This window comes from Phoxinus phoxinus (genome assembly GCF_949152265.1).
Source record: "Phoxinus phoxinus genome assembly, chromosome: 14".
Lineage (NCBI taxonomy): Eukaryota > Metazoa > Chordata > Actinopteri > Cypriniformes > Leuciscidae > Phoxinus > Phoxinus phoxinus.
The window spans coordinates 27,071,464-27,094,818 of NC_136889.1; the positions used below are offsets into that span (position 1 = coordinate 27,071,464).

Consider the following 23,355-nt stretch of genomic DNA (forward strand, 5'->3'; position numbering starts at 1 on the left):
ATGTAGAGCAGAGGTCTTCAATCCTGCTCCTTTAGAGCCACTGTCCTGCAGAGGATTGAATACCTCTGATCTAGAGGGTTGCTTGTATTCATGCAGCACAAGAGTTAGCTGGGTCATTCCGAGTCAAATCAAAATAAAGTTTTGGAAACTTCCCCAGCTCAAATTTTTGATTTTGTTAATATTTTTTCTGGTGAAAGACAAACATAAATAGTGATGAAAGCCAACATATCAAATGTTATGGATGAATATTTGAGTAATCCACTATTTTGTAGAGGGGGGTTAAAATGAACGTTTTCACCTAAAATTTGGAGCCAAATTACAAAGGGGTAAACATGACTTTAGAAAGATGGAAGCATCATTGTTTTATTTTCACATAGATATTGGTAGGTCTGTTAGTAAAATCTGCTGACTTCAGCCATCTTTCTTGGAGTATATACCAATGGTGGCAGTTCAAAAACGGGGAAAAATATGTTTTCCAAATTTTGCAGACCTCTAACTCAAGTATTAACGATATCCTTTTAGCTTTAGTTTATTACATTTTTCTTTTAGTGTCTTCATTTTGAAGGCCACATGTGGTTTAATTAAGAGATATGGGAATTTCAATGTGGCTCCAAGAATAAATTGTTAAATTGTACGCATTTTCTACGGTTAAAAAACAAATGTGGGTCAATTTGCATACAACTGATCATTTTTTTTTCTTTTAAAGAGGAATGTCTGAAAAAAATTATAATATCACACTATACATTCCTAAACACTGGGTTACTGTTCTTATGTCAAGTCACATTTATTTATATAGCGCTTTAGTTATAGTTATAGCTATAGCTTAAGTTCAGTAATGTTTCATTTTTGTTTAAAAAACAAACATTGGTTCTCCTCTGGCCAATGACCGAACAGTGTATGATTGTGATTCAGGCAGCATTATAAGTCAGAAGTCAGATTGGTTTGGAACAATCAGAATATTATCCAATCCCATCTGGTTGAAGATCGGAGTCACGCCTGTATGGAGACAGGCTCCATACCAGGCTCCATCTTATATGTGGTGACAACAGTCATGAATGGATAGAACACAAAAATTACATTTGGTTTTCAACTATTGAAAATAGGTAAAATTCAACTATTTGGACATGGAGTTGCATTGAGATTCTAATATCTCTGGAATTGATTCATAATTAAAGTTAAAAACTTCAAAAAAATTCCTAAAAATCATATTGATATATCTTTAATATTTCTTGAGTTACAGGCAGGGAAACCTTCAGAAAAATAACATTTTTGGCAGGTGTGTTCTTAGCAATTCACCCTTCGCCGGGAGTTTGATTGACAGGCGATCTGACCAATCATAATCCGCCATCCGCTAAATCCTCCATTTTGGAGAGGAGAGATAGTAGATTAGCATTGATGAACTTGAAAAACGGAGTGTACTGACGTCTTTCCACGGTTGAAACAACATTCCTTCTGATGTTCATTCATGTTTATTTGATGCTATAAATTAACTAGAAGGAAGAGATGATCGGTTCATGAGCAGCTTTAACTGAAGTGCTACAGCGATCTGTCATGACACATTAAAAAGCTACAAAATGGTAAACGTTTAAATTTCTTTTAAAAAAAAAAGACAAAATTTGAAAGCTGAGACTTTGTTTCATATCAAAAGTAACCTGCTCTGTCCTGTCTGTTTGTGCGTTGTCAGTGTCCTCTCCTCAACAATGTATTTTTTACTGCGTGAGAACCTAAGAGCGCCATGGCTTGTCGGACGTACATGTAGCAACTGTAACTAAAGAGGCCGGGTCTTTCCAAACGGTCAATTGTTTTGATAGAGGGAAACAAGATATATTTCAATTTTTAATAAAATTTGTTCTTTAGAAATTCTCTTGGAATTGAACCATATAAGGGAATAAAAAATGTGGATACCAAAAGAAAAGTTTAAGAACCAAAACCAAGGATAAAGCTATATTTAATATTTCTTGTTACTACATGCAAACTTCATGGGGAAAAAACAAGAAGTGCTTTTTCCCATTTTTGTATGGTCACCATTGGCATATAATCCAACACAGATGACTAAATTCAACAGATTTTACTAACAGACCTACCAATATCTGTGTAAAAATAAAATAATGATGCCACTATCTTTCTAGTCATTTTACTCCAAATCTCAGGTGAAAATTGTCATTTTGACCCACCTCTACAAAATGGTTAATTACTCAAATATTCATCCATGACATTTGATATTTTGGCTTTCATCACTATTTATGTTTGTCCTTCACAAGAAAAAATATTTACAACATCATAAACTTGAGCCGGGGTTGAGTTGACATGGAATGACCCATTATTTTCACTGTTTCAAAGTACTCGGAAAACACAATAATAGATACTCACTCAGTGGGCATGCTTGTCATTACCAAGGATCTATTTTTCTGAAAAGACAGAAAAAAAATCAATTAAAACACTGAAAGATTAGAAATTAATTGTTGCAGTTCATTTCTTTTTACTCATACACTAAATGTTTTTTTGATGCCAATCTAAAGCTAAACTTCTATCATCTCAGACACATGTACTATTGAGCTCCTGTTTTGTTGGCAAGTAGCATAAACCAGTAAACACATGCCGGATATCTGCATATTTGGTGAACAAAAAGGAAATGAAAGCCCAAGGCCATATGGGAGGGGAAGCATTTGAGAGCCGTTTAAGCACAGAACACCGTGACACCTTTTTATCTGTCCCCTGTACCCTGGCCTCAGTACAACAGCCCTGTAGTACAAACACATGAACGACCTTCCTCTCTATTCCTACAGGAAGTTGGGGTTTACATCCATCAATGAACAGGGCAGCTAAAACAGGTTATACATAACATGTTTACCAAAATCCTTTCTGAGACCATGACACAAACATGTGGCCAGGTGCCAATTATTATTCCAGTCAATAGAAGCTAGCGTCATTGCACGAAAAATGTGTCACTGTTCAAGGAAGACAATTCTGCAGATGCTTTAACCTGTAAAACATCTCTGTTAAATATCATACATCATCTGATTCTGTGGAGTTTTCTCAAACTGTAACCCTTGAATTAAACTTTAATATATCATAGTCTGTCTCAATACATAATTTGTTTGGCTAGAATGTCTGAATTTAAAAAAAAAGAAAAAAAAAGTTTAATGCACGCAATTTTTTTTGGTTGAAAATTGCTAAAACAACTTTTACTATGCATACAAATGCAGATCTGAACAAATTATACAGAATAAATGCTTGCTATTTCCTTGAGAGAGAGACACATTTAATATTGTACAAGGTTTAAAACATTTAAAGAGACATCAAACAGTAGAAAAAAAGTGTGTTTAATGTAGTATTTTACTTGAGATCAAGTATTAAAGTTCGTATTTCTGAGAGATGCAAAGCAACATGGCTATTAGATTTGCGATTGTGCTCTGCTCATTTCATTCATAAAGTTTACACTCATTGACTTCACACACTCATTATTGAGTAGTCATTTTAGAGATGTATGTAAAATATCCTGGAAACTATCCAGCAAACACATGGAGTGTAAAGGGCAGGCTTAATATAAAGCACGTCTCATGTTTAAGACAACATGGTGCACTTATCCGGCAGCAGCTCACACTGCTGTATTCTTTATGTTTCAGATGTGTTCACAATATCAAAGTATATAGAAATAAACAATTTTGTCCAATCCTAGGGTGGAAACTCTGAGTTTGAAATTATGTTCAGCACATGGAGTGGCTAAAACAACACTATTCGTTCAGAAAGACCCGTACCGTAAATTTTCGAAACAAATCTGTATATCGTCACACCCCTATAGGATAGGATAGATACTTTTATTCATCCCGAAGGAAATTTAAGAATAAATAAACTTTCTCACATTAAAAAAAGAAAAAAAAGGCATGAATGAAACATGCTTTAAGTTAATATAATTTTTACTCATGTTGTGTGGGGCACCGTGAATTACACATTTTTAAGGTTTACATAAAGTCTTGGGACAGTAATTATTTTCAAATGAGTTTGCATAAAGAGTTGAGTGTTTGTTTTTCCTGTGCAGTTTGATGTAATGAAGAAAATGAAGATGTTATGACTAAGAGACCAAGTGTGTCTGAACAAGACGATGAGGTGCCATGTGGGGGAGAGAAAAAATATATATATTTTGAGAGAAAAAAAAATATTTTTATTAAATAACATATGAAAAACCAGTATAAACTGAACATCAAAGAACAGTGGTGGCGTGGTGGTTATTTTGAAATACAAATTTGTTAGTGTTTATATGAGCAAAAAAGTTATTAATTAAGCAATTCCATCAAAGAAATAACACTAAAAAGCCGTTAAAGCATTGAAATAAATATCAGTAAATATTGGTAGGTAAAAGCTAGACTGTAGGAATTACTCCCATCTAGCGGTGAAATTGTATGTGACTACCAACTGAATATTACTTTCTAGCCCCTCCCATTCCGAGGCCGTTTTAACTCCTACGGTGGCCGTATTATTTCAAATCTGCCGGCAGTCGCGAGTAATCTCGCATTCGTCACGGTGCCACTGAGTGTAAAAACATGAAAGGTGAAACTTGAATTTCCAGGTATGTCCCTCTTTGTCTAATGTATTTTCAAGATGGAGGCGCAAAAAGGCTTCCGCCATTCGAGCAGCTCACCTGTATGTATTATAAATGGCAGATTCGACGCTTACGAAAATACTTGATTAGTTGGTAGAAGTAATTATACATTAATGAGCACATATAATTTGTGGTTTTTGCTAAGAATCAACTTAAATTACACAGTGTAGCTTTAAATATAATAAAGTTAAATCTATTTAAAAAGAAAACTTTAGTTTAATGTTTCCACACAAAGACGCATGATATAGCCTAACGCTTTGCGCTTTGAGAGGGATGTGGGACACGAGCACGAGACCATCAATCTCTTTTCTGATATCTTCATATTTTCTACTTGTTGTAAAACAAGTGAATTTTATCTTCCACAAGGGCAAGGCATTCAGGCTGTTTGAATTTGTGCTGCCAGAGAAAGCAAAACTAAAATCACCCGCACGTGTGAAACACGCTTTACAAATAAACTTGAAGTGTCTTACCATGTCTAATAACAAGTAGTAACATAATTTGACGTGCAGGTAAAAAGGTAGGCTATCTTTCCTACAGTGTTTTTCTACTTCACCACATTAAAGAATATGAAAATAATAGGCCTAATTAAAAGCAAACCAAGGAAGAAACGTTTATAATCCCCTTCGAAAATGGGTGAGACGTGAGTGAAGAATTGGGTAAAGAAACGAGATTCCATACAGGGATGAGTCACGATATTTGAATATTCGATTAGATTTAATTATAGAATATTTAATAGGTTGTGCGATTATTCTCTAAAATAAAATCTCCATGTTTTCGGTTTCTTTTCATTTAAAATTGTTTTGTTTAAAAATAGACAATTCAAGCTTTCTCTATGGAATAACTAATGGAATATTGTTCAATTTGCTGATAATCGGGTGACCAGATCGCAAACCATAATTCAAAGCTGACAAAGCTTCAATTTATGGGCTCACGCACAACTCTCTCATTCGTCATGCATCCAAACGTTTCCATGGCTGCGATTATTTTGTAAACAAAGCTTTGTGCTTCACTCGTGTCATAATATTCATGTAAAACATCATTCACATACATAAAATGTGTTTAGGCGTACCACCGCCGGTGCTACCCAGCCACCGCGGTGGTGCTTTACAACCGCGCTGGTACAGTTGTCAAGTTTACCGGCACAGCCCTACTAATAGTAATTTAAAGATGTGCATTGAATCTGGACGGGAAGGATAACTATGGGAGTTGGAAGGGGTGTGTCGTGATTCTGCCTTCTCACATCGCAACAAAGGTTTGTGTATCTGAGTGTCGCGATTTCGGTTTCATATCGCACATCGTTACAGCCCTAATACACGTTAAGTAGCCAAACGTGTGTACACTACTGATAAACATATGAAATGCTTACACACACTGTGAAATGCAGACCTATACAGATCTAAATGTTACTCACGCATAAATACAAACCCTTCGCGTACATACACATACTTACTCACGCTTACATACAAACTTTGAGACAAAACAGTCGTGGCCAAAAGTAGAGGCAGTGACAGTTTTGCAGTTTGCTGCTTCAGTTGTTGTTTATTCACATTCACTGCTAACATCATTTCACTATCAGTACATGGAAAAAGTGTGAGTAAGTATAAGTGAGTCAGTATCATTCTGATTGGATTATAAGAGCTGGCGATTTGCTATAAAAGAAGGGAAAAAGTGCTTCCAGTCATTGTGCTCTTATGTTAGCAATGGATACCAACTTTGCTTTGCATCAAAATGGCCTCACATGCAAGGAAATTACTGCAAAGAATATTGCACCAGTAAAAACCATTTACTGGATCATTAAGAACTTCATGTGACAGGTTCAACTGCAGTGAAGGCGGCTTCAAGACATCTGAAAGTGTCCAGCAAGCACCAGGGCCGTCCTCCTGAAGAGTCAGCCATGGATTTTTGTGTCACCCCCAGTTAACCCTTGCACATATAACACAGTGGGGTTTCGTTACTGAATTGCGTTTTGAACTAATCATTTGAATTAATGATTCAGTGACTCACTCTAAGGCCATGTCCACACAGACACGGGTATTTTTATAACCGGAGTTTTTCCTCCTGCGTTTTTGAAAAAATCTCCGTCTACATGAAAACGCAAAAACACGCTATCAAGCGCCGTCAAGAGCATTCCACACCAGCAGGCGGCAATATAACCCTAACCGTAAAGCCACGTTGGCCAATCAGAAGCCGTCAGCGGCGCACAATCTGACGTCAAACACAGCGGATAACGGCGCACACTTTGACGTAGCAAGGCAAAAACTCGGTAAACAGTTTTACTGTCTACACGACAACACTGCAACCGGCGTTTCTGAAAATCCTCACCCTGGCAGGGGTTTTCAAAAATGTTCGGTTTCAGTGACCTGATACTGCGTTTCCGTGGACGAACGGGCGAACCGCGTAAAAAAAGTCACGGTTATAAAAATACCCGTGTTCGTGTGGACAAGGCCTAAGATAAGTGCTGTTTTCACGCCATGTCGTAATTACCATAATCACAAGATTACAGTGACGCTCTACTAGGAGCTGTTCACAGACTCGGAAATATGCGTTTGTATGGCAATACTACCAATGCCAATATGAATCTGCAGCAGTCAGAGCTCTCAGAAAATTCTGAGTTAACAAGTTGTAATTATGAGTTCTAGAAGGAGACGAAAGCTTTTTATAAGTCAGAATCTCATAACTACAATAATTGCATGGCATGAACGCACCTTTCATTCCAACTACTCACGGTTTTCATTTCTTATTTAAAAGTATAATTTTATTGTTTCTATCATATCTAAGTGCAATTGTAATTGTAGTGTCAATAAATTAAAGTACCCCTGTGGTGAAAATCAAGCTTTTAATACTGTAATACTATGTTTTAAGACAAACCATGTGTAAATTCATAAGTCAACACCATTGCTGAGTATTTGTAAAACAGTATTTGTATTAGTAAAACACAGTTTGAAATTGCTGGTGTTTCTGTCGTCACAAACTACCTTGTAACCAATCACGTCAATGTGTGATCCTCAACGAGTGGATCTCTGAGCTGGTGTGAGTGGAGGCGGGGCTCCACCCTCCTGTTATATTTGCATATTCAAAGAACCGCGCATACTAAATGAGGCAAGGGTGTAGTTACATTCAAGTTATTTTAAGGCATGACGAATTGGTTTTTTTCCCAAGGAAAAAAAAAGTTTTTAAGGGATAAAATGATTCAGCCTGGCTCCGCCCTCCTGTTTCATTTATTTTCTTTTGGGTTAGAAATTTCACTGTTTTTTTTTTCAGATAGTAGGTTTCATTTCCTTAATTATAACATTACTACTGCCATGTTGAAACATGTAGTCAAGCTATAAAATATTTGTTTTTGTCATCAGTCTAAAATAAGGGATTAAAAATCAATTGTTTTTTCAATTAGGTTTGCTCTGAACAAAAACATTTTTGTTCAGGTTCCAGAGTTCTAGTCCACAGGCCTCCTTAAGGATACTGGTTTAAAAAAAGAAAGTTTTTTTTTGTGTGTGTGTGTGTGTGTGTGTTCCATGTAAATTGCTAAATTGAATGTGGACAGGAGAGTTTAGATGTTACTGGACATGACCAATCCTTGTATTGAAACTATGATGTGCTACATCCAGTTGGCCAGTCATATTCACGTCATATTCGCTGCATGTAAAACTAGCTCTACCTTGTCTTTACTTGAAAAAAAAAAAAAAAATTAAAGATTCTCAGTGCACACAAAATTACCAGATTATTGAGTGCACTGTTGTTTGCAGTGTTTACTTCATATTTGTAACAATTTCTTTATTTGTCAAAAATATTACAGAAAAATATGGCAAAAGTATGCATATGCCTAAATCATTGTTATTTTAGTATCACTGATACTATTGTAGTTTTTATTAATCATTTAAATTCGTTTTTTTTATTCAAATTCGAAAATTCTGTTCATTTTTATTTTATTTGTGTTGGTCATTTTTATTTTATTTTTAACATTTTTCCAATTAATTTTTTTTAGTTTAGTTAATATTTATTTTTACTACAACCATATATTTTTTTTACTTTTAGTTTACTATAATAACCCTCACCTGGGGTGCGTTTCCTGTACGATGTAACTCGCTGATGAACTCCCATATACGATACATCGTTGGAGAAACGAACCAACTACTCATGATTTGTTTCCCCCAAAACTGCAGAAACCTGGGTTTAAAAATGCTGCCTTCAGAGGATGCATTCCAAGGAGGACAGCATCAAGGCACGTCCGAATACACAGATGAAGGTAACTCTGAAGGCAGCAGATACATCCTTCACTGCCAATGATATCTCACAATTCTGTGCATTCCAATCGGTGTCAGTTAAGCTAAAAAATAAAGATGGCATCTTGTGCAAAAAAAATAGTTTTGACCAACAATTTCCACTTTTGATGCGATTTCTAGTTATCACTTGTTATTTGGTGATAGCTAGAAATCGCATCAAAAGTGGAAATTGTTGTAGATTGTTGGAAATTGTTGTAGAAACATCTGTAGATTATTCAAATTATATTTAACAAATGATTAGTTTAGCATAGTACAATCACATGTAAATATTTTTTCAGGTAATTTCCATTGTTGTTGTTTTTTAAGTGATAACGTGTTTGCATGATAATAATAAGATATCTAAAATGCTTTATAACCTGATACATTCACCTCTGATACACTGGTTTAATACAGTAACCGTGACTAGTTGAACAATCACCAAAACAGCAAAGTACCGGTAGTCTGAATAAAATTATAGTTTGTACTTTTAACTGTTGTTGGTTCATTTAGTGAAGTTTAACTGTAGCTGGTTCATTTAGTGAAGTTCAAAAGAGACTCGCTTGTAAAGACAATTGGAAAAATTAAATAAATCAATAAATCATGTTCACTCACTAAACTTTTGCCATGAAAATCACTCTGCTAGTATGCGTTTTTTTTTTTTTTTTTTTTTAAGAAATTCTTAATTTTACATTTTAGATAACTGAATAGGGGAAATATCCTGGAAACAAATATTGTTTCATACTTTTCCAAACTGCGTAGGATCCCTAGATAAAGAATGCACTGCATGTTGGCTTGCTTATTGTGCCCAAGAGCATTATCTATTTAAAGACCACATGTCATACCAACAACAAAATATGCTTCTAAACACAGGTTGTTTGCTGTTTGCGAACATTCTCAGGAACTATGCTTTCGGAAAACAGACAATGTAGAACTATGTTGTTAACGACGGAACTAGCAACATAGTTGGCTGACGATCTTTTGGAAAATGCACCCCTTAGCATGACTTTCACTCAAAGGAAAAGTCCCAGAGGAGAAGCCTCATCCTGCTCATGCCAAAAAAATGTACCTCTCCATAAATGATCATACTTAGCATCTGGATCCCCGGTGAGATCTTCTAATCCAATTATCACTATTTAAGTATGTATACTCTAATCTTGTCAAAAGGGAACACTGATGACAAATGCCCATCTGTAATTTCTTTACCACAATTAAATAAGATGCCATCTATGTTTGAACTTTATCACATTGGGGATTGAGACAAAAGCCTGTTGCTTCTCTCTGTGGCAGGAAGTTTAGTTCAGGCTGAGAAAAAGCAAACAGACCTCTGCCAGGTGCATGTCACAGTATAGCAAAGAAAACACACAGGAAGCCAAGGAGGCAACAAGGAGACTCGCATACAACAACTGCATCAAAGCAAATGAATACGCTCCATGGAGACAGAAGCATCAAGCTGAAAGCTCGGTCTTCACCTGGAAACATGGGGTAGAATACAGCTTAAACAGTTTATTCCTCTTATTTAAGAAAGGACCATTGAAAAGTAAAGAAGACAAAATATTGCATATAAAAAAACCTTGTGGCGCCCAGGAAGGATAGTTTTAAGAATGCTATCCTACCAAGAGAAAAAATAGTTTGTTGCTATAGAGTTATTAGTAGTGGACTAGGGCAGTGGGTCTGTTCTGATTGCAGGGAAAAAAAGCAATGACAAATGCTAATAAAAAACAACAACTAACTAACCACCTAATCATGCAGTCAGGACAGCAAAATTAAAATAACACATTTTTAAAGAGAGGAGAAAACACTTTAAATATCTTTTGCTGTTGATGTCAAAGTTTGAGCATCTAATCTAACTCTATGGTATTTCTGCACAAATTTGTTTCTTGGCAAATCAAAATAGACAGATGCCAGGCAGGTTGCACGACACATATGCCCTTTAAGAACAATGAACAAAACTATACAAGGTAAAGGAATTTCATTATATACAAGTTTGGTTGCATGATAATGTGAATAAACAGACTGTTCCAACCACAACAAGTCTATTGCTATGAAGTACTGGCTTAAAAATACATCTCAATATTTGATTTTAAGGGCCTTTTTGTTTACTTTTGTACACTAAGGGCCATATTTACTAAACGGGGTAAATTAGCATAAAACCGTAATCCCATAAAAGCGCAGATGGGAGTGGGGGTGATTTACTGACAATGCACACATTGAAGAAACACAGACACAGCCAGGGCTGCGTTTCCAAAAAGCATCATAAGCCTAAGTTGACCATTGCCAAACGCAGCCCTGATCATTTCATAATGATCAATGTAGACTAAAGATCAGTGCAAATTTACACAAACAAGCAGAGCCGATGATAATCAGGCATGTGTGATCTACTAACACAGGTGGCTTAACACATGCTTTTTTTTTTTTTATTAAATGGTGCAAATAGCAGTAAATTGATTAGCGCAAACCTTAGTAAATCATAATTTATTTAAAAACTCTGCTCCCATAACTATTGCATCTGAACGGAAACTCCTACAAATAATGCATATGCAAGGTCAAACGCAAACATAACTGTGTTCACACCTTTTCATCACAAATTTTTGTACTGCGTGTCCTTTAGTAGATCCTGACAGTAGTTTAACATCAAGAGGGTTTGCGCTGGCTGTTAGTAAATCTTGCACTAAATTTAAGTGTTGGCCTAATTATCACTGTAGTTGTGCTGTGCACAGACAAAGATAATACCTGGTCAGCAAAAGAGTACAAATTCCCTAAAAAAATAAATACTGCTTTCATGATAAAGTTTGCAATTTCTCAAAAATGTCTTTAACATTAAATTAGCTTACATAAATGTCTTATTTACACGAACCTTTGCCCAACTGATATCTTTAGTACCACCTACAATACATTAAAAAACTGTAGCTACTTTACCTTCATGTACTTGTCCTTTTTCATAGTTTCCGGTTTGCTACACATTTCATAACTTCTCTCAATGATCCCATAAGCTGTGCTTTTATTCTCTTTCTCTGCAACTGAAATAATGCAAACAAAGAAAGTTGAGTTCAGAGGAGAACAGCACACACCAGGTGTGCAGCAACACAGCTGAGCAGCAGACAAGAGCATTTCAAATGTTTGATCAACCGTGCAACATTTTAAAAGCATGCTTTATTGTGGAGTGTTTCTCAACTAATACAAAGAAAGGTATAGAGTATAAAAAAAGTAAAGAATTAATCTTATTATGGTTTAGCAGGGACCTGGACTTCTTTGCACAGCCACTAAGTACAATTTAATACAGCTCCATGGATGCAAATTTTCACCTGAAATACAGCTTTTAAATTTTAATACTTTCTACCAATATACTGCCAAGCCCTGCCATTTGAATTTATAAATTCAGGTCTGTTTGGAGATAAGCAAGGTCCAATTTACATATTAAAAAACTAAATAAAATTCACATACTTTTTAAACCCATCTGTCTTTTTTCAATAACACGTTTGGGGTCGGGGTCAGGTTTGAGAGACTTCTGTATTTGCAGCTTCATGTTAACCGCAGAGGATGACACTGGAGAGGAAGCCGTTGATGCCTTTTCGTTAGCAGGATTGAGTTTAAATGGGCTTTTACGTTCCTTCACTTCAGAGAGAACAGCAGAGCTCAGTCTAGTTAGCTTTCTTGGTTTCTTTGCCAACGGCTTGAATTTTACTTCTACAAACCTGGGTGACTGAGGCACCTCTAAAGTCCCCACAGACAAACATTCAGGCCTTGATTCATGCGTCTCAGGAACAACTTCCTCCATCATATCCACAGGGTCTGATGACTGAACCAAGTCTTTAATATCAATATTTTCATGTTTTCGCTTTTTACCACACGATCTCTTGCTCTTCTTGTTTGAGTCCTCTAGGTCAAAAGTGGACATGTGTGCTGCTTCTGAGGTTGAACCAAACAAAATGACCCTCTGTTTAAGGGCATTGTTGGCAGGTGAGAAAATGTCTTCAAACACCTCACCATCTTCAACATCTCTACAAGGAAGATCACTAATCGAGTCAGCTGAACACGTTGCAGCATACGTTTGACGTTGACATTTATGAACAGGCTTGAACGTAACAGATTCATCCTTTTGAATTACATTTTCTTTTGCTATGAAACTGCGTGCTGAAGAGGACTTCCTGGAATAGGAATGTTTGGAGTTGGTCTGCAGTTCTTTGGAGTGCTGTATACTTTTGCTGTTTTTGAGATTTGTTTTTGTTAGGCTTTCAGGCAGGGAACTTTTAGGCCTTTCAGGGTTGCCAGATAACACTGTAGATATACCAATGTTTTCCGTTTCTGGTTTGAGGTGTGAGCTTGGTTTTCTTTCAGAGCAGGTTTTGTGAAAAAAACTCTTTAAAGTGGACTGCTTCTTTTCTCCAGTGTAGTTCACTAAAGACCGTCGTGATCTTGAAGATAATGGTGGGACATTAATATTACTTTCACCATTGGACAGATTACTCGTCATCACCATGGCTGTGTCTGATTCAGGAGGTGTGTGGTTTATTTTACTTGTTATTTTCGTTATTGACTTATTGTAGTTCTGCTTATCTCGTTCATCTCTTTTCTTCGAGGATTGACAATGAGAGGTTGAGAAACAATCCAAAGGCTCTTCCTCTGTAAAAATAAATTGGTGGTTAACACTTTTAGTTTTATGTAATGTCAAATGGATACTATGGTAATTCTTCCAATAATCAAAAGAGACTTTTGTTTCCCTAACCTAGCTGTTGCAAGAAAGACCGTGTTGGAGATGCCCCAAGAGAAGTTATCAAAGATGAATCATATCCTGAGCCGCTTTCCTGCATCTGTGAGGCTGAGGGACAAGATAATAAAATTGATACAAAATTAAATAAAAGCCTGAAAGAAAGGCTTATATAGCATGAACTGATTCTGTAGGGTGTAACAATTCATTTATTTTTCTCAATGCATTTATTAAAAATAAAAATATAAATTGGGTTACATGTGCAAACTATTCACACCAAGCGGTATTCTCTAGCACAATGTGGGGTACATTCCTGCACCCAAGAAAGAAAAAGGGGAAGTTTAAGAATCCTATCCACCTTATACTGCAATGTGGAAGAAAACTGTTCAATGAATGTGCGAATGATTCATTGGCCATTGTAGATAACTACAAGAATGACAATGTGCAGTAAACGGTACAACTTTTTGTGCCACAAACCAGTGTTAAAGTGCCCCCATTATGCTTTTTTGGATATTACTAATTTAGTATATTTTCCAATATAATATATATTATAGAATTTCTATTAAGACACTAATTTACTGTTGTGGTATAAATAATAAAACAAACACTTGTGTGTTAAACTGCGAATGAAACGGTGTTAAATGTTCACACAAATATACTGTTTAAAAAGTTAGAAGGCTACACATATAGAAATAAATTATATATTTTTTAAGGGGCTTAAGATAAAGTTTAGGCTGCAAATTTTATTTTCACATTAGGGATGTTCATTTTGATTGTTTTTCTTGAACAACAATTGCCACTCATTGACCGTTAAATGGCAAGATTAGAATGCTCAATTAGAATTAAACTACAATAAATAAATTTTTTTTACAGGGGTTTAGTTAACCCCCTGGGGTCGGCAATCACGCCGGCGTGATCTGCTCGCTTTTTTTCTTATCAGTGCAAAAGAGATTCAAAATACTTTGTTGGTTTTGATCTTACATTTAAGTGTTTTACATCATTCGATCCAGTTAAGTTTCTATTTTTTTTGTGTATACTCACAATAAAAACAAAGTGTTGTGTCTTTCGCCAAATAAAGAAAAATAAACATGATGCGAGTTCTGCCTTCTCTCTGTCAGGGAAGTCCATTCTGAAACGCGTCCGAAAATGAACTGTAACTCAGCGAATACTTGTCACTCAGGAACGAGACATTTGTCTTTATGAAGCTAGAATTCTCTTCTTTTAAATGAAGTAATTTATATTAAAACACATATTCTTAGTTTATGTAATCCGTTTGAAACCAAGGAGAGGCGCAGTTTTTCGTTCTCTCTTCATTATTTTTAATGAGCTGATGCCGCCACGCCCCCCGGCGCTATTCACATGCTAATAGTTGAGGTGATCTATACGCATCGCACACGCCCTCCGATCAATGCCATGATGAAAACACGCAGTTTCTCGTCAGATTCACGGATAGTTCATCGCGTTTTGAGGATGGCACGCTTCTCCGGTAAAGTCGTCCTCCAGATGATTATGGACAGCGAGGAAGAATTCACCTTTTCCTCAGAGAAACAGTTGCATCTCAGACGGAGAACGGCTGCATTTTCAAGAGCGAATTGATCCCACAGAGGATACAAGTTCGAGTAAGTTGTTTAGTGTTTATATAATTCTTTTTCTGATTATATGGAACTCATGTGAATTTTCAGACTATATTTTGCTTAGTTTTGGTTAGCTTTTGACATCTTACAGGAAAGATTGCCTTACAATATCCCTAACATTCGTATATGGTCGTGTTTCAATGTGATATTACTCTCTAAACATATTTGTATTATATTTCAATCCATTTTGATTAGCTTATGACACTGATTATCATGCTAAAAATACTGACTTTTGCGAATATCTGCTTAGGTGTAAATATGATTTCGTGCAAATATATTTCAGCCTCCGGTAAAATGTGATACTGTCTAAATACTAGACATTATATTTTTATATATAAATGTTCGGTTTTGGTTAGCCTATGACACACGCTAAAATATTGCCACAGATGATTGTGAATGCAGGTGTAAATGTTTGAAATGCTCTAAATGCGTGCGCAGATAATGGCCATCAACAGCGCGATCTATGGCCCATAAATAGATATTTCTCCGTCCTATGGCCCATCAACAGATATATAGACTACATGCATTGTGCGTCCATACCCATTAATCGCCCATCTTTGGATAATGTATGCTAACACAGTTGTTTTTATTTTTTTAGGAATGTGTTTGCATCACGCTCTCCTTCTCCTGCACCGCAGAGGGACACGCAGGTGTCGTTCAGTTCTCAATCGAGAATGACGGTAAGTACACAGACGTAATATTTTACTGATGAAATGTAATTGTGTTTACAATATACATAATATACTCGTCATAATATACAAGTAGGGCCTACCTATTCTTGTGTGAAATTACAAAATCGGTTGTCTTTTTCTTAATCCATGGCCATAGTGATTGATAGCGATAATAATACAGTTTCTTTGATTGTGTTATCAACAGATGTGACAATGAACATGTCCAAGCACCGGTCCCGAAGAGAGCCATGGCAAACAAGCAACAGGTCCAAGTCCACCCTGTCATGGCTCTCTTCGGGACCGGTGCTTGGACATGTTCATTGTCACATCTGTTGATAACAGATGTGACAATGAACATGTCCAAGCACCGGTCCCGAAGAGAGCCATGGCAAACAAGCAACAGGTCCAAGTCCACCCTGTCATGGAAAACCGAGACTGATGTTGACATGGTTGCACAGACTGCGTGATTCCTGCCCGCACGGGAAACTGGACCGCAACTGACCTCTGTTTACTTACATTCGCCCATGAGTCTGTTTGTAACAGTATACACTACCTTTCTTTTTTTTAAAGGATGTGTTAAGTTATATTGTTAGGAAAGATTTCTATTTTGAATAAATGCTTTTCTTTTTAATCAGTGAATCCTGAAAAAAATATCACAGGTTATAAAAAAATATCAAGCAGCACAACGGTTTCCAACATTGATAATACCTGATTATCAAATCATATTAGAATGATTTCTGACGGATCATGTGACACTGAAGACTGGAGTAAGGATGCTGAAAATTCAGCTTTGATCAAAGAAATAAATTATATTTTAAAGTATATTAAAATAGAAAATCATTATTTTAAATTGTAATAATATTTCACAATATTACTGTTGTTTCTGTATTTTTGATCAAATAAATGCAGCCATCTTCCAAAAATATTAAAAATATTAAAAATGGTAATGTGTCCAAACGTTTGACTGGTACTATATGTTTATATATGTACGGTAGCACTGTGGTCTTGTGAGGCACAACATTTAGTATCTCCACATAGAGGAATTACAATAAAAACAGATTAAAAAACAAAACCTTTGAATGTCCTCTCATTCTCAGATTCTCCTCTCTGCCTCACAGCACCTTGATGGGGGCATTAGCCATGGATGGGGGAGTGTCTATTGTCTCCCCTCATTCATATTCATGGCCATCAACACCCCTACGCATAAAGCAGTGCTGGCACAAAAACTGACTTGCAAAGTTTAAATCGTTATATTGTTGTTTTGTGAAAGAGTGATCAGAATGATTTTCACATCATTTTGTAGTAAACATTCTAGCCTACAAGAATGGTAACTCAAAAGTCTTGTGCCAAACTATTCAGTATGAGTTATATGAGCTCATTGCAGTGACAAATTTTTTCCCAAAACTTACTAACCACGCATAATATTTTTTTTCTATAAAATGCAAACATGTAACTTCCATTTTGCTCACATATTATTGTAGCAGAGTTTGTGCTGCAATACAGCAGAATTATGTGTTGGCCAAAGGTATGTTGTAAGTAGCTGAAATAAGCACAAATGTCAGGGCATGTCAAAACCTCTCAAGGGCCCCAAAAACCCCTCAGACCCCAGAGGGTTAACATGCGCAAATAACTGCATAAACAAAAGAACATGCGGATTCACGCACATGTAGCGCTTTTCTGAACGGAGAACTGAGAATCTAAGACTAAAAAGTGCATCCTATTTGTTTTATTTAAAAAAAAAAAGCACAATGGCTTTTTTTTTTTGGTAAGTGATCTAATCTGTATGACCATAAATGACGTAGTATTTAAGTTGTTTCCATTGTTATAAGGAACATTTTTTTAGGTTACTTACGTAACCCCGGTTCTCTGATAACTTGAGTGAGGTATCTCACTATGTGATATTGATGTCTTGCTTCTGTATGACCATAAATTATGGATTAAGTTTCCTTTCTTAGAAAAACGTCTCGGGTTACGTATGTAACCCTTGTTCCCTGAGAAAGGGAACGAGACACTGCGTCGGTTACGACACTAGGGGAACGCCCTTCAGCGTAGCGCGTCTGAATTTATGAATGAAACCGAATCCAATCCTATTGGCGTTGCGCGATGACGTAGAGTGTGACGGCATACGCGGATGTACACAAAAGCACGCCGGCACACAGAAATGTCAGCTTTTGCTATGAAGCAAGTGCTCCAGGTGGGGTGAGGTGTGGCGAACCGACGCAGTGTCTCATTCCCTTTCTCAGGGAACAAGGGTTCAAAGTTCAAAGAGTTTATTGTCATATGCACAGACAGAAAACATAGTTTCCCTGCACAATGAAATGCTTACTTTGCCGTTCCACACCAAATGTCATCCAATAAATACAATATCATACAACAAAAATACACAAAGTGAACAGTAAAAGCAATGAAGGCAATAATGTTAAGTGCATTTCTTAATAAGAGCAATAAAAAGCTAAAAATTTAAAATGAGGTAGTGCAGTTCTATATAAAATAATAGTTTCAACATACTCCTATCAGCTGTTTAGGAGTCTGATGGCAGAGGGGAAAAAAGAGTTCTTAAGTCTGGAAGTCCTGCATTTCACACTTCTGTACCTCCGTCCTGAGGGTAGAAGTGTGAACAGTTCGTGCTGGGGGTGGGAGGGGTCTTTGAGGATGGAAGCAGCTCTTCTGCGGACTCTGCAGTGGTAGATGCTCTGCAGAGAGGGTAGTGGAGTCCTGGTGATCTTCTGTGCAGTCTTCACCACTCTCTGCAGGCGTTTGCGGTCCATAGCAGTAGTGCTACCATACCACACAGTGATGCAGTTCGTCATGACACTCTCAATAACGCAGCTGTAGAAGTTTTTGAGGATCTTGGGCGACATGCCAAACCTCCTCAGCCTCCTCAAAAAATACAGCCGCTGTTGGGCCTTCTTGACCAGCTGCGTGATATGAGGTGTCCAAGTGAGGTCCTCACTGATGTGGACACCTAGATATTTAAAACTGCTCACCCTCTCCACTTCAAGCTCCCTGATGAACAGTGGCTGGTGTATTCTCCTCCCTTTTCTCATGTCCACTATCATTTCCTTTGTCTTGTCCGTGTTGAGGATGAGATTATTGTCTCCGCACCATGACACCAGACTAGCAACCCCCCTCTTGTAGGCTGCCTCGTCGCCGCCAGTGATACGTCCTATAACTGCAGTGTCGTCCGCAAACTTCAGGATAATGTTATCCTTGTGGGAGGCGACACAGTCGTATGTGAACAGAGTGTAGAGGATGGGGCTGAGTACACAACCCTGTGGAGTGCCAGTATTTGTGATGATACTGGCTGAAGTCCTGTTACCAATCCTGACAGACTGAGGCCTGCCAGTCAGGAAGTCTTGAAGCCAGTCACAGAGTGTGGGGTGCAGTCCAAGTGTGGAAAGTTTGTGGGTGAGTTTATGGGGGATGACCGTGTTGAAGGCGGAGCTGTAGTCGATGAAAAGTATCCTTAGATATGAGTCCTTAGTTTCCAGATGAGCAAGAGAATAGTGGATAGCAGCAGCAATGGCATCCGAGGTGGACCTGTTGGGCCTGTAGGCATACTGCAGGGGGTCAAGAGTGTCTGGTATGTTGTTCTGGATGTGGGCCAGCACCACTCTCTCGAAACACTTCATGATGATCGGAGTGAGTGCCACTGGCCTGTAGTCATTCAGGCCAGTGGGTGTGCTCTTCTTGGGCAGTGGGACAATGATTGTGGTCTTAAAGCACAAAGGAACGACGCACTGGCTGAGGGAGAGATTGAAGATGGAGGCGAGCACATCAGTCAGCTCGTAGGCACATGCTCTGAGGGCCCGCCCAGGAATGTTGTCTGGTCCTGCTGCTTTGCGGGGGTTTATCTTCCTCAGAGCTTTGTGTACCTGGATTGCTGAGACAGTTGGTGGAGGGGAGGGGGGTTGGGTGGTCCCGGTGTGCATGGGCTCCCTTTTTGCAGTGTAGCTGGGGGCCTCAAAGCGGGAGTAAAATGTATTGAGGTCATCCGGTAGGCTGTCTGTTAAAGTGATGTTATTTGAGGTGACCCTGTAGTCAGTGATGTGCTGCAGGCCTTGCCACATCCGCCCCGAGTCAGCAGTGGAATAGAAGCTGTTCAACTTCTCTCTGTACTGCCTCTTGGCCGCTATGATGGTTTTCCTCAGTCCGTACCTTGCAGCTTTATACTCCGTCTCATTGCCTGATCTAAATGCCAGAGATCGAGCACGCAGCATGTGACGTACTTGAGTATTTATCCAGGGCTTCTGGTTTGGAAACTTCCTAATTTTTATGGTGGGCACGATGTTATCAACACAAGTGCTGATGTACCCAGTCACATACTCAGCATAATCCTGAACACTGACGGAAGAGTCCTCCAGAGTGGCTGCACTCTGGAGTCCTCCAGAGTGGCTGCAGTTACATACGTAACCCGAGACGTTCCCTTTCGAGGGAACTCGAACTGTGTCGGTTACGACACTAGGGGAACGAGATACCCACTATACCACAACGAACCCCGCTCATCCTAGTGTGAAGCTGTCTTCAGGCACAACTTAGGACGAAAGCACTCGTGCACCGGGTGTAGAGGGAAGGTCCAGACTGTAAAACCTCATGAATGTGTGCGGGGTGGCCCAGCCAGCCGCCTCACATATGTCATGGATAGAAACCCCTGAAAGGAGGGCTCTAGAGGATGCCATGCCTCTGGTGGAGTGAGCCCTCACGGCCATAGGTGAAGGCAAATTGCGCACCTGATAGGCCAGGGAAATAGTCTGAACGATCCAGTTGCTGATGGTCTGTTTAGAGGCGGGAAACCCCTTCTTGGGCGACCCAAAACACACCAGCAACTGGTCTGACTTCCGCCATGAGGAGGACCTCCGGATATAACACTGCAATGCCCTGACAGGGCAGAGCAGATGAAGTCTCTCCTCATCCGCCGTCACGTGAGTCGGAGGATGAAATGTCTGCAGAACCATAGGCCGTGCCACATTAGATGGCACTTTGGGCAAATAGCCGGGCCTGGGATGTAAGATGGCCTTAACGTTGCCTGGAGCAAACTCCAAGCACCCATTGGAAATAGAGAGCGCCTGGAGATCTCCTACCCTCCTCAGAGAAGTAATGGCCAACAAAAAGACCACCTTAAATGAAAGGTTCTTGGCCTCAGCCGACTCCAGTGGTTCGAAGGGGGCCTCGGCCAGCCCTTCGAGAACCAATGCCAGGTCCCAAGAGGGAACCCTGGTGCGAGTCGCAGGTCTCATCCTCCAGGCTCCACGGAGGAAGCGTCCGACCAGGTGATGCCTCCCCAGAGGACCATCACTCAGAGGAGCGTGGAAAGCCGCAATGGCAGCCACATAAACCTTGAGTGTGGACGGGGTAAGCCCGGCAGAAAAGCGGTCTTGGATAAACTCCAGTACTGAAGCCACTGGGCAGTTAACTGGGTCCAAATCACGCTCTCTGCACCAAATGGAAAATACATTCCACTTAAGGCCGTATAACTTCCTCGTGGAGGGAGCTCTGGAAGTTAATATGGTTTCGACCACTCCAGCTGACAGGCCGGCTTCTAGGTACTGTGCCCCCTCAGGGGCCAGACCCACAGTTTCCACAGCTCGGGTCGAGGTTCCACAGCTCTGTCTGCACAGAGGGCGCGACCTCAGACCCCCCTGGCGGTTCAAATAAGACACCACCGACGTGTTGTCGGTTCTCACCAGGACAGGGCGACCATGGAGGTCTGGCAGGAAGCTCCTCAGAGCCCGGAACACCGCCAACATTTCTAGGCAATTTATGTGCCAAGAGGAATGATGGTCCTGCCAGAGGCCTCTCGTAAAACGGCCGTCCATGACCGCGCCCCAGCCCGTCTGTCGAAATAGATACTCGGCGACATAACGCTCCCAATTTGGGACCCTGGGACAGGAACCAAGGCTTCTTCCAAATTGACAGGGAACGAAGGCATCTGCGCGTAACCCTTATCAAGCGGAATGGGTTTCCCCTCGGGGAAAACCCCTTGGTTCTCAACCACCACTGTAAGGCTCTCATGTGTAGCAGGCCAGAAGGTATCACGCTGGACGCTGCTGCCATGAGACCCAACACACTCTGAAAGTGTTTGACAGTGACGGCCTGGCCTAGCTTTATCCTGGACACTGTGGTCAGGATACACTCGATCCGAGCAGGAGACAACTGAGCCCGCATCGTGGCCGAGTCCCACACCACTCCCAGGAACGTTGTTCTCTGGGCTGGTGTCAACACGCTCTTTTTCGTGTTGAGTCTTAACCCCAGGCTCTGGATGCGGGCGAGGACGACATCTCGATGCCGAATCGCCAGCTCTCGCGACTGGGCCAATATCAACCAGTCGTCGATGTAATTGAGCACCCTGATGCCCTCGAGCCTCAGGGGTGCTAGAGCTGCATCCATACACTTGGTAAATGTGCGAGGGGAGAGTGCTAGGCCGAACGGAAGAACCCGATATTGGTAAGCTTCGCCCCTGAAAGCAAACCTCAGGAACTTCCTGTGAGATGGAAGGATGGAGATGTGGAAGTAGGCGTCCTTTAGATCTATCGTGACAAACCAATCCTCGGATTGAATTTGACTCACGATGATGGGAATAGTGAGCATCTTGAACCCTTTGCGGCCCTTTGAGGTCTCGTAAGAGCTAGGACCTCTTTCCCTTAGCCTTCCTGGACTGAAGGACGGTCCTCAGATCCACCCTCTCAGGTGGCTGTGGGTACGAGCGACGTCTAGAGTCCCAAGCTTTTTTAGGGGGAGCTCTAGAGGCGACACGCGCTTTCTGTGCCTGCCGATGAGAGGAACTGGTAGACGGCTGTGGCTGTTCTCTAGCAGCCGCCCTCCTGGACCTTGAACGGCGAGGGAGATTGTTTAAAAGCTTCGCCCTGCTTCTTAACATCCTGGAACCTGTCAACCACGGCGTTAACAGCTTCTCCAAACAGACCCGAGGTTGAAACAGGCGCATCAAGGAGGAAGGTCCTGTCCTTCTCCTTAATGCCAGACAGGTTGAGCCACAGAAGTCTCTCCGTGGTTACCAGAGCTGACATGGAGCGACCGATGGCACGGGCCGTCTCCTTGGTAACCCGGAGGGACAAATCTGTGGCCCTGCGAAGCTCCGCAATATCCTCAACCGAGGGACCTTCGCCTTGGTCCATGTCCCTCAACAGGTCGGCTTGGTACGCCTGCAAAATAGCCATCGTGTGCAGGCTCGCACCAGCCCGACCTGCCGCCATATACGCTCTGCCCACCAAAGCTGAAGTGGTGCGGCAAGGCTTAGAAGGCAGCGCCGGTGTCTTCAGGGATGACGCAAGGTCGGGTGAAAGGTAGCTAGCTAGTGCTTCCTCAACCCGAGGCATCATCCCATATCCCTTATCCCTATCCCCCACGATATTACTGTAGTTTAAAATCGGGGGGTTAGACAGGCGCGCAGAAAATGGCCTGTTCCAAGATTTATACAACTCATTGTGTAAATCCGGGAAGAAAGGGAGAGACCGGCGTGAAGGTTGCG

The 23,355-nt window shown here is 40.0% G+C and overlaps 1 protein-coding gene across 2 annotated transcripts in view; it reads right to left on the reverse strand.

Moving 5' to 3' along the window:
* mcph1 (microcephalin 1) overlaps positions 1-23,355 on the reverse strand; it is an 87,699-nt gene that overhangs the window by 47,394 nt on the left and 16,950 nt on the right. For both annotated transcript variants that reach the window (XR_013800289.1, XM_079635926.1), the window contains exons 8-11: positions 13,583-13,675; positions 12,301-13,479; positions 11,776-11,876; positions 2,371-2,408 (exon numbers count right to left, since the gene is read on the reverse strand). Coding sequence is in view for 1 of the 2 variants with exons in the window: in XM_079635926.1 (XP_079492052.1) it covers positions 2,371-2,408; positions 11,776-11,876; positions 12,301-13,479; positions 13,583-13,675 (1,411 nt within the window). In the remaining variant the exon portion in view is untranslated. The remainder of the gene's footprint in view (positions 1-2,370; positions 2,409-11,775; positions 11,877-12,300; positions 13,480-13,582; positions 13,676-23,355) is intronic.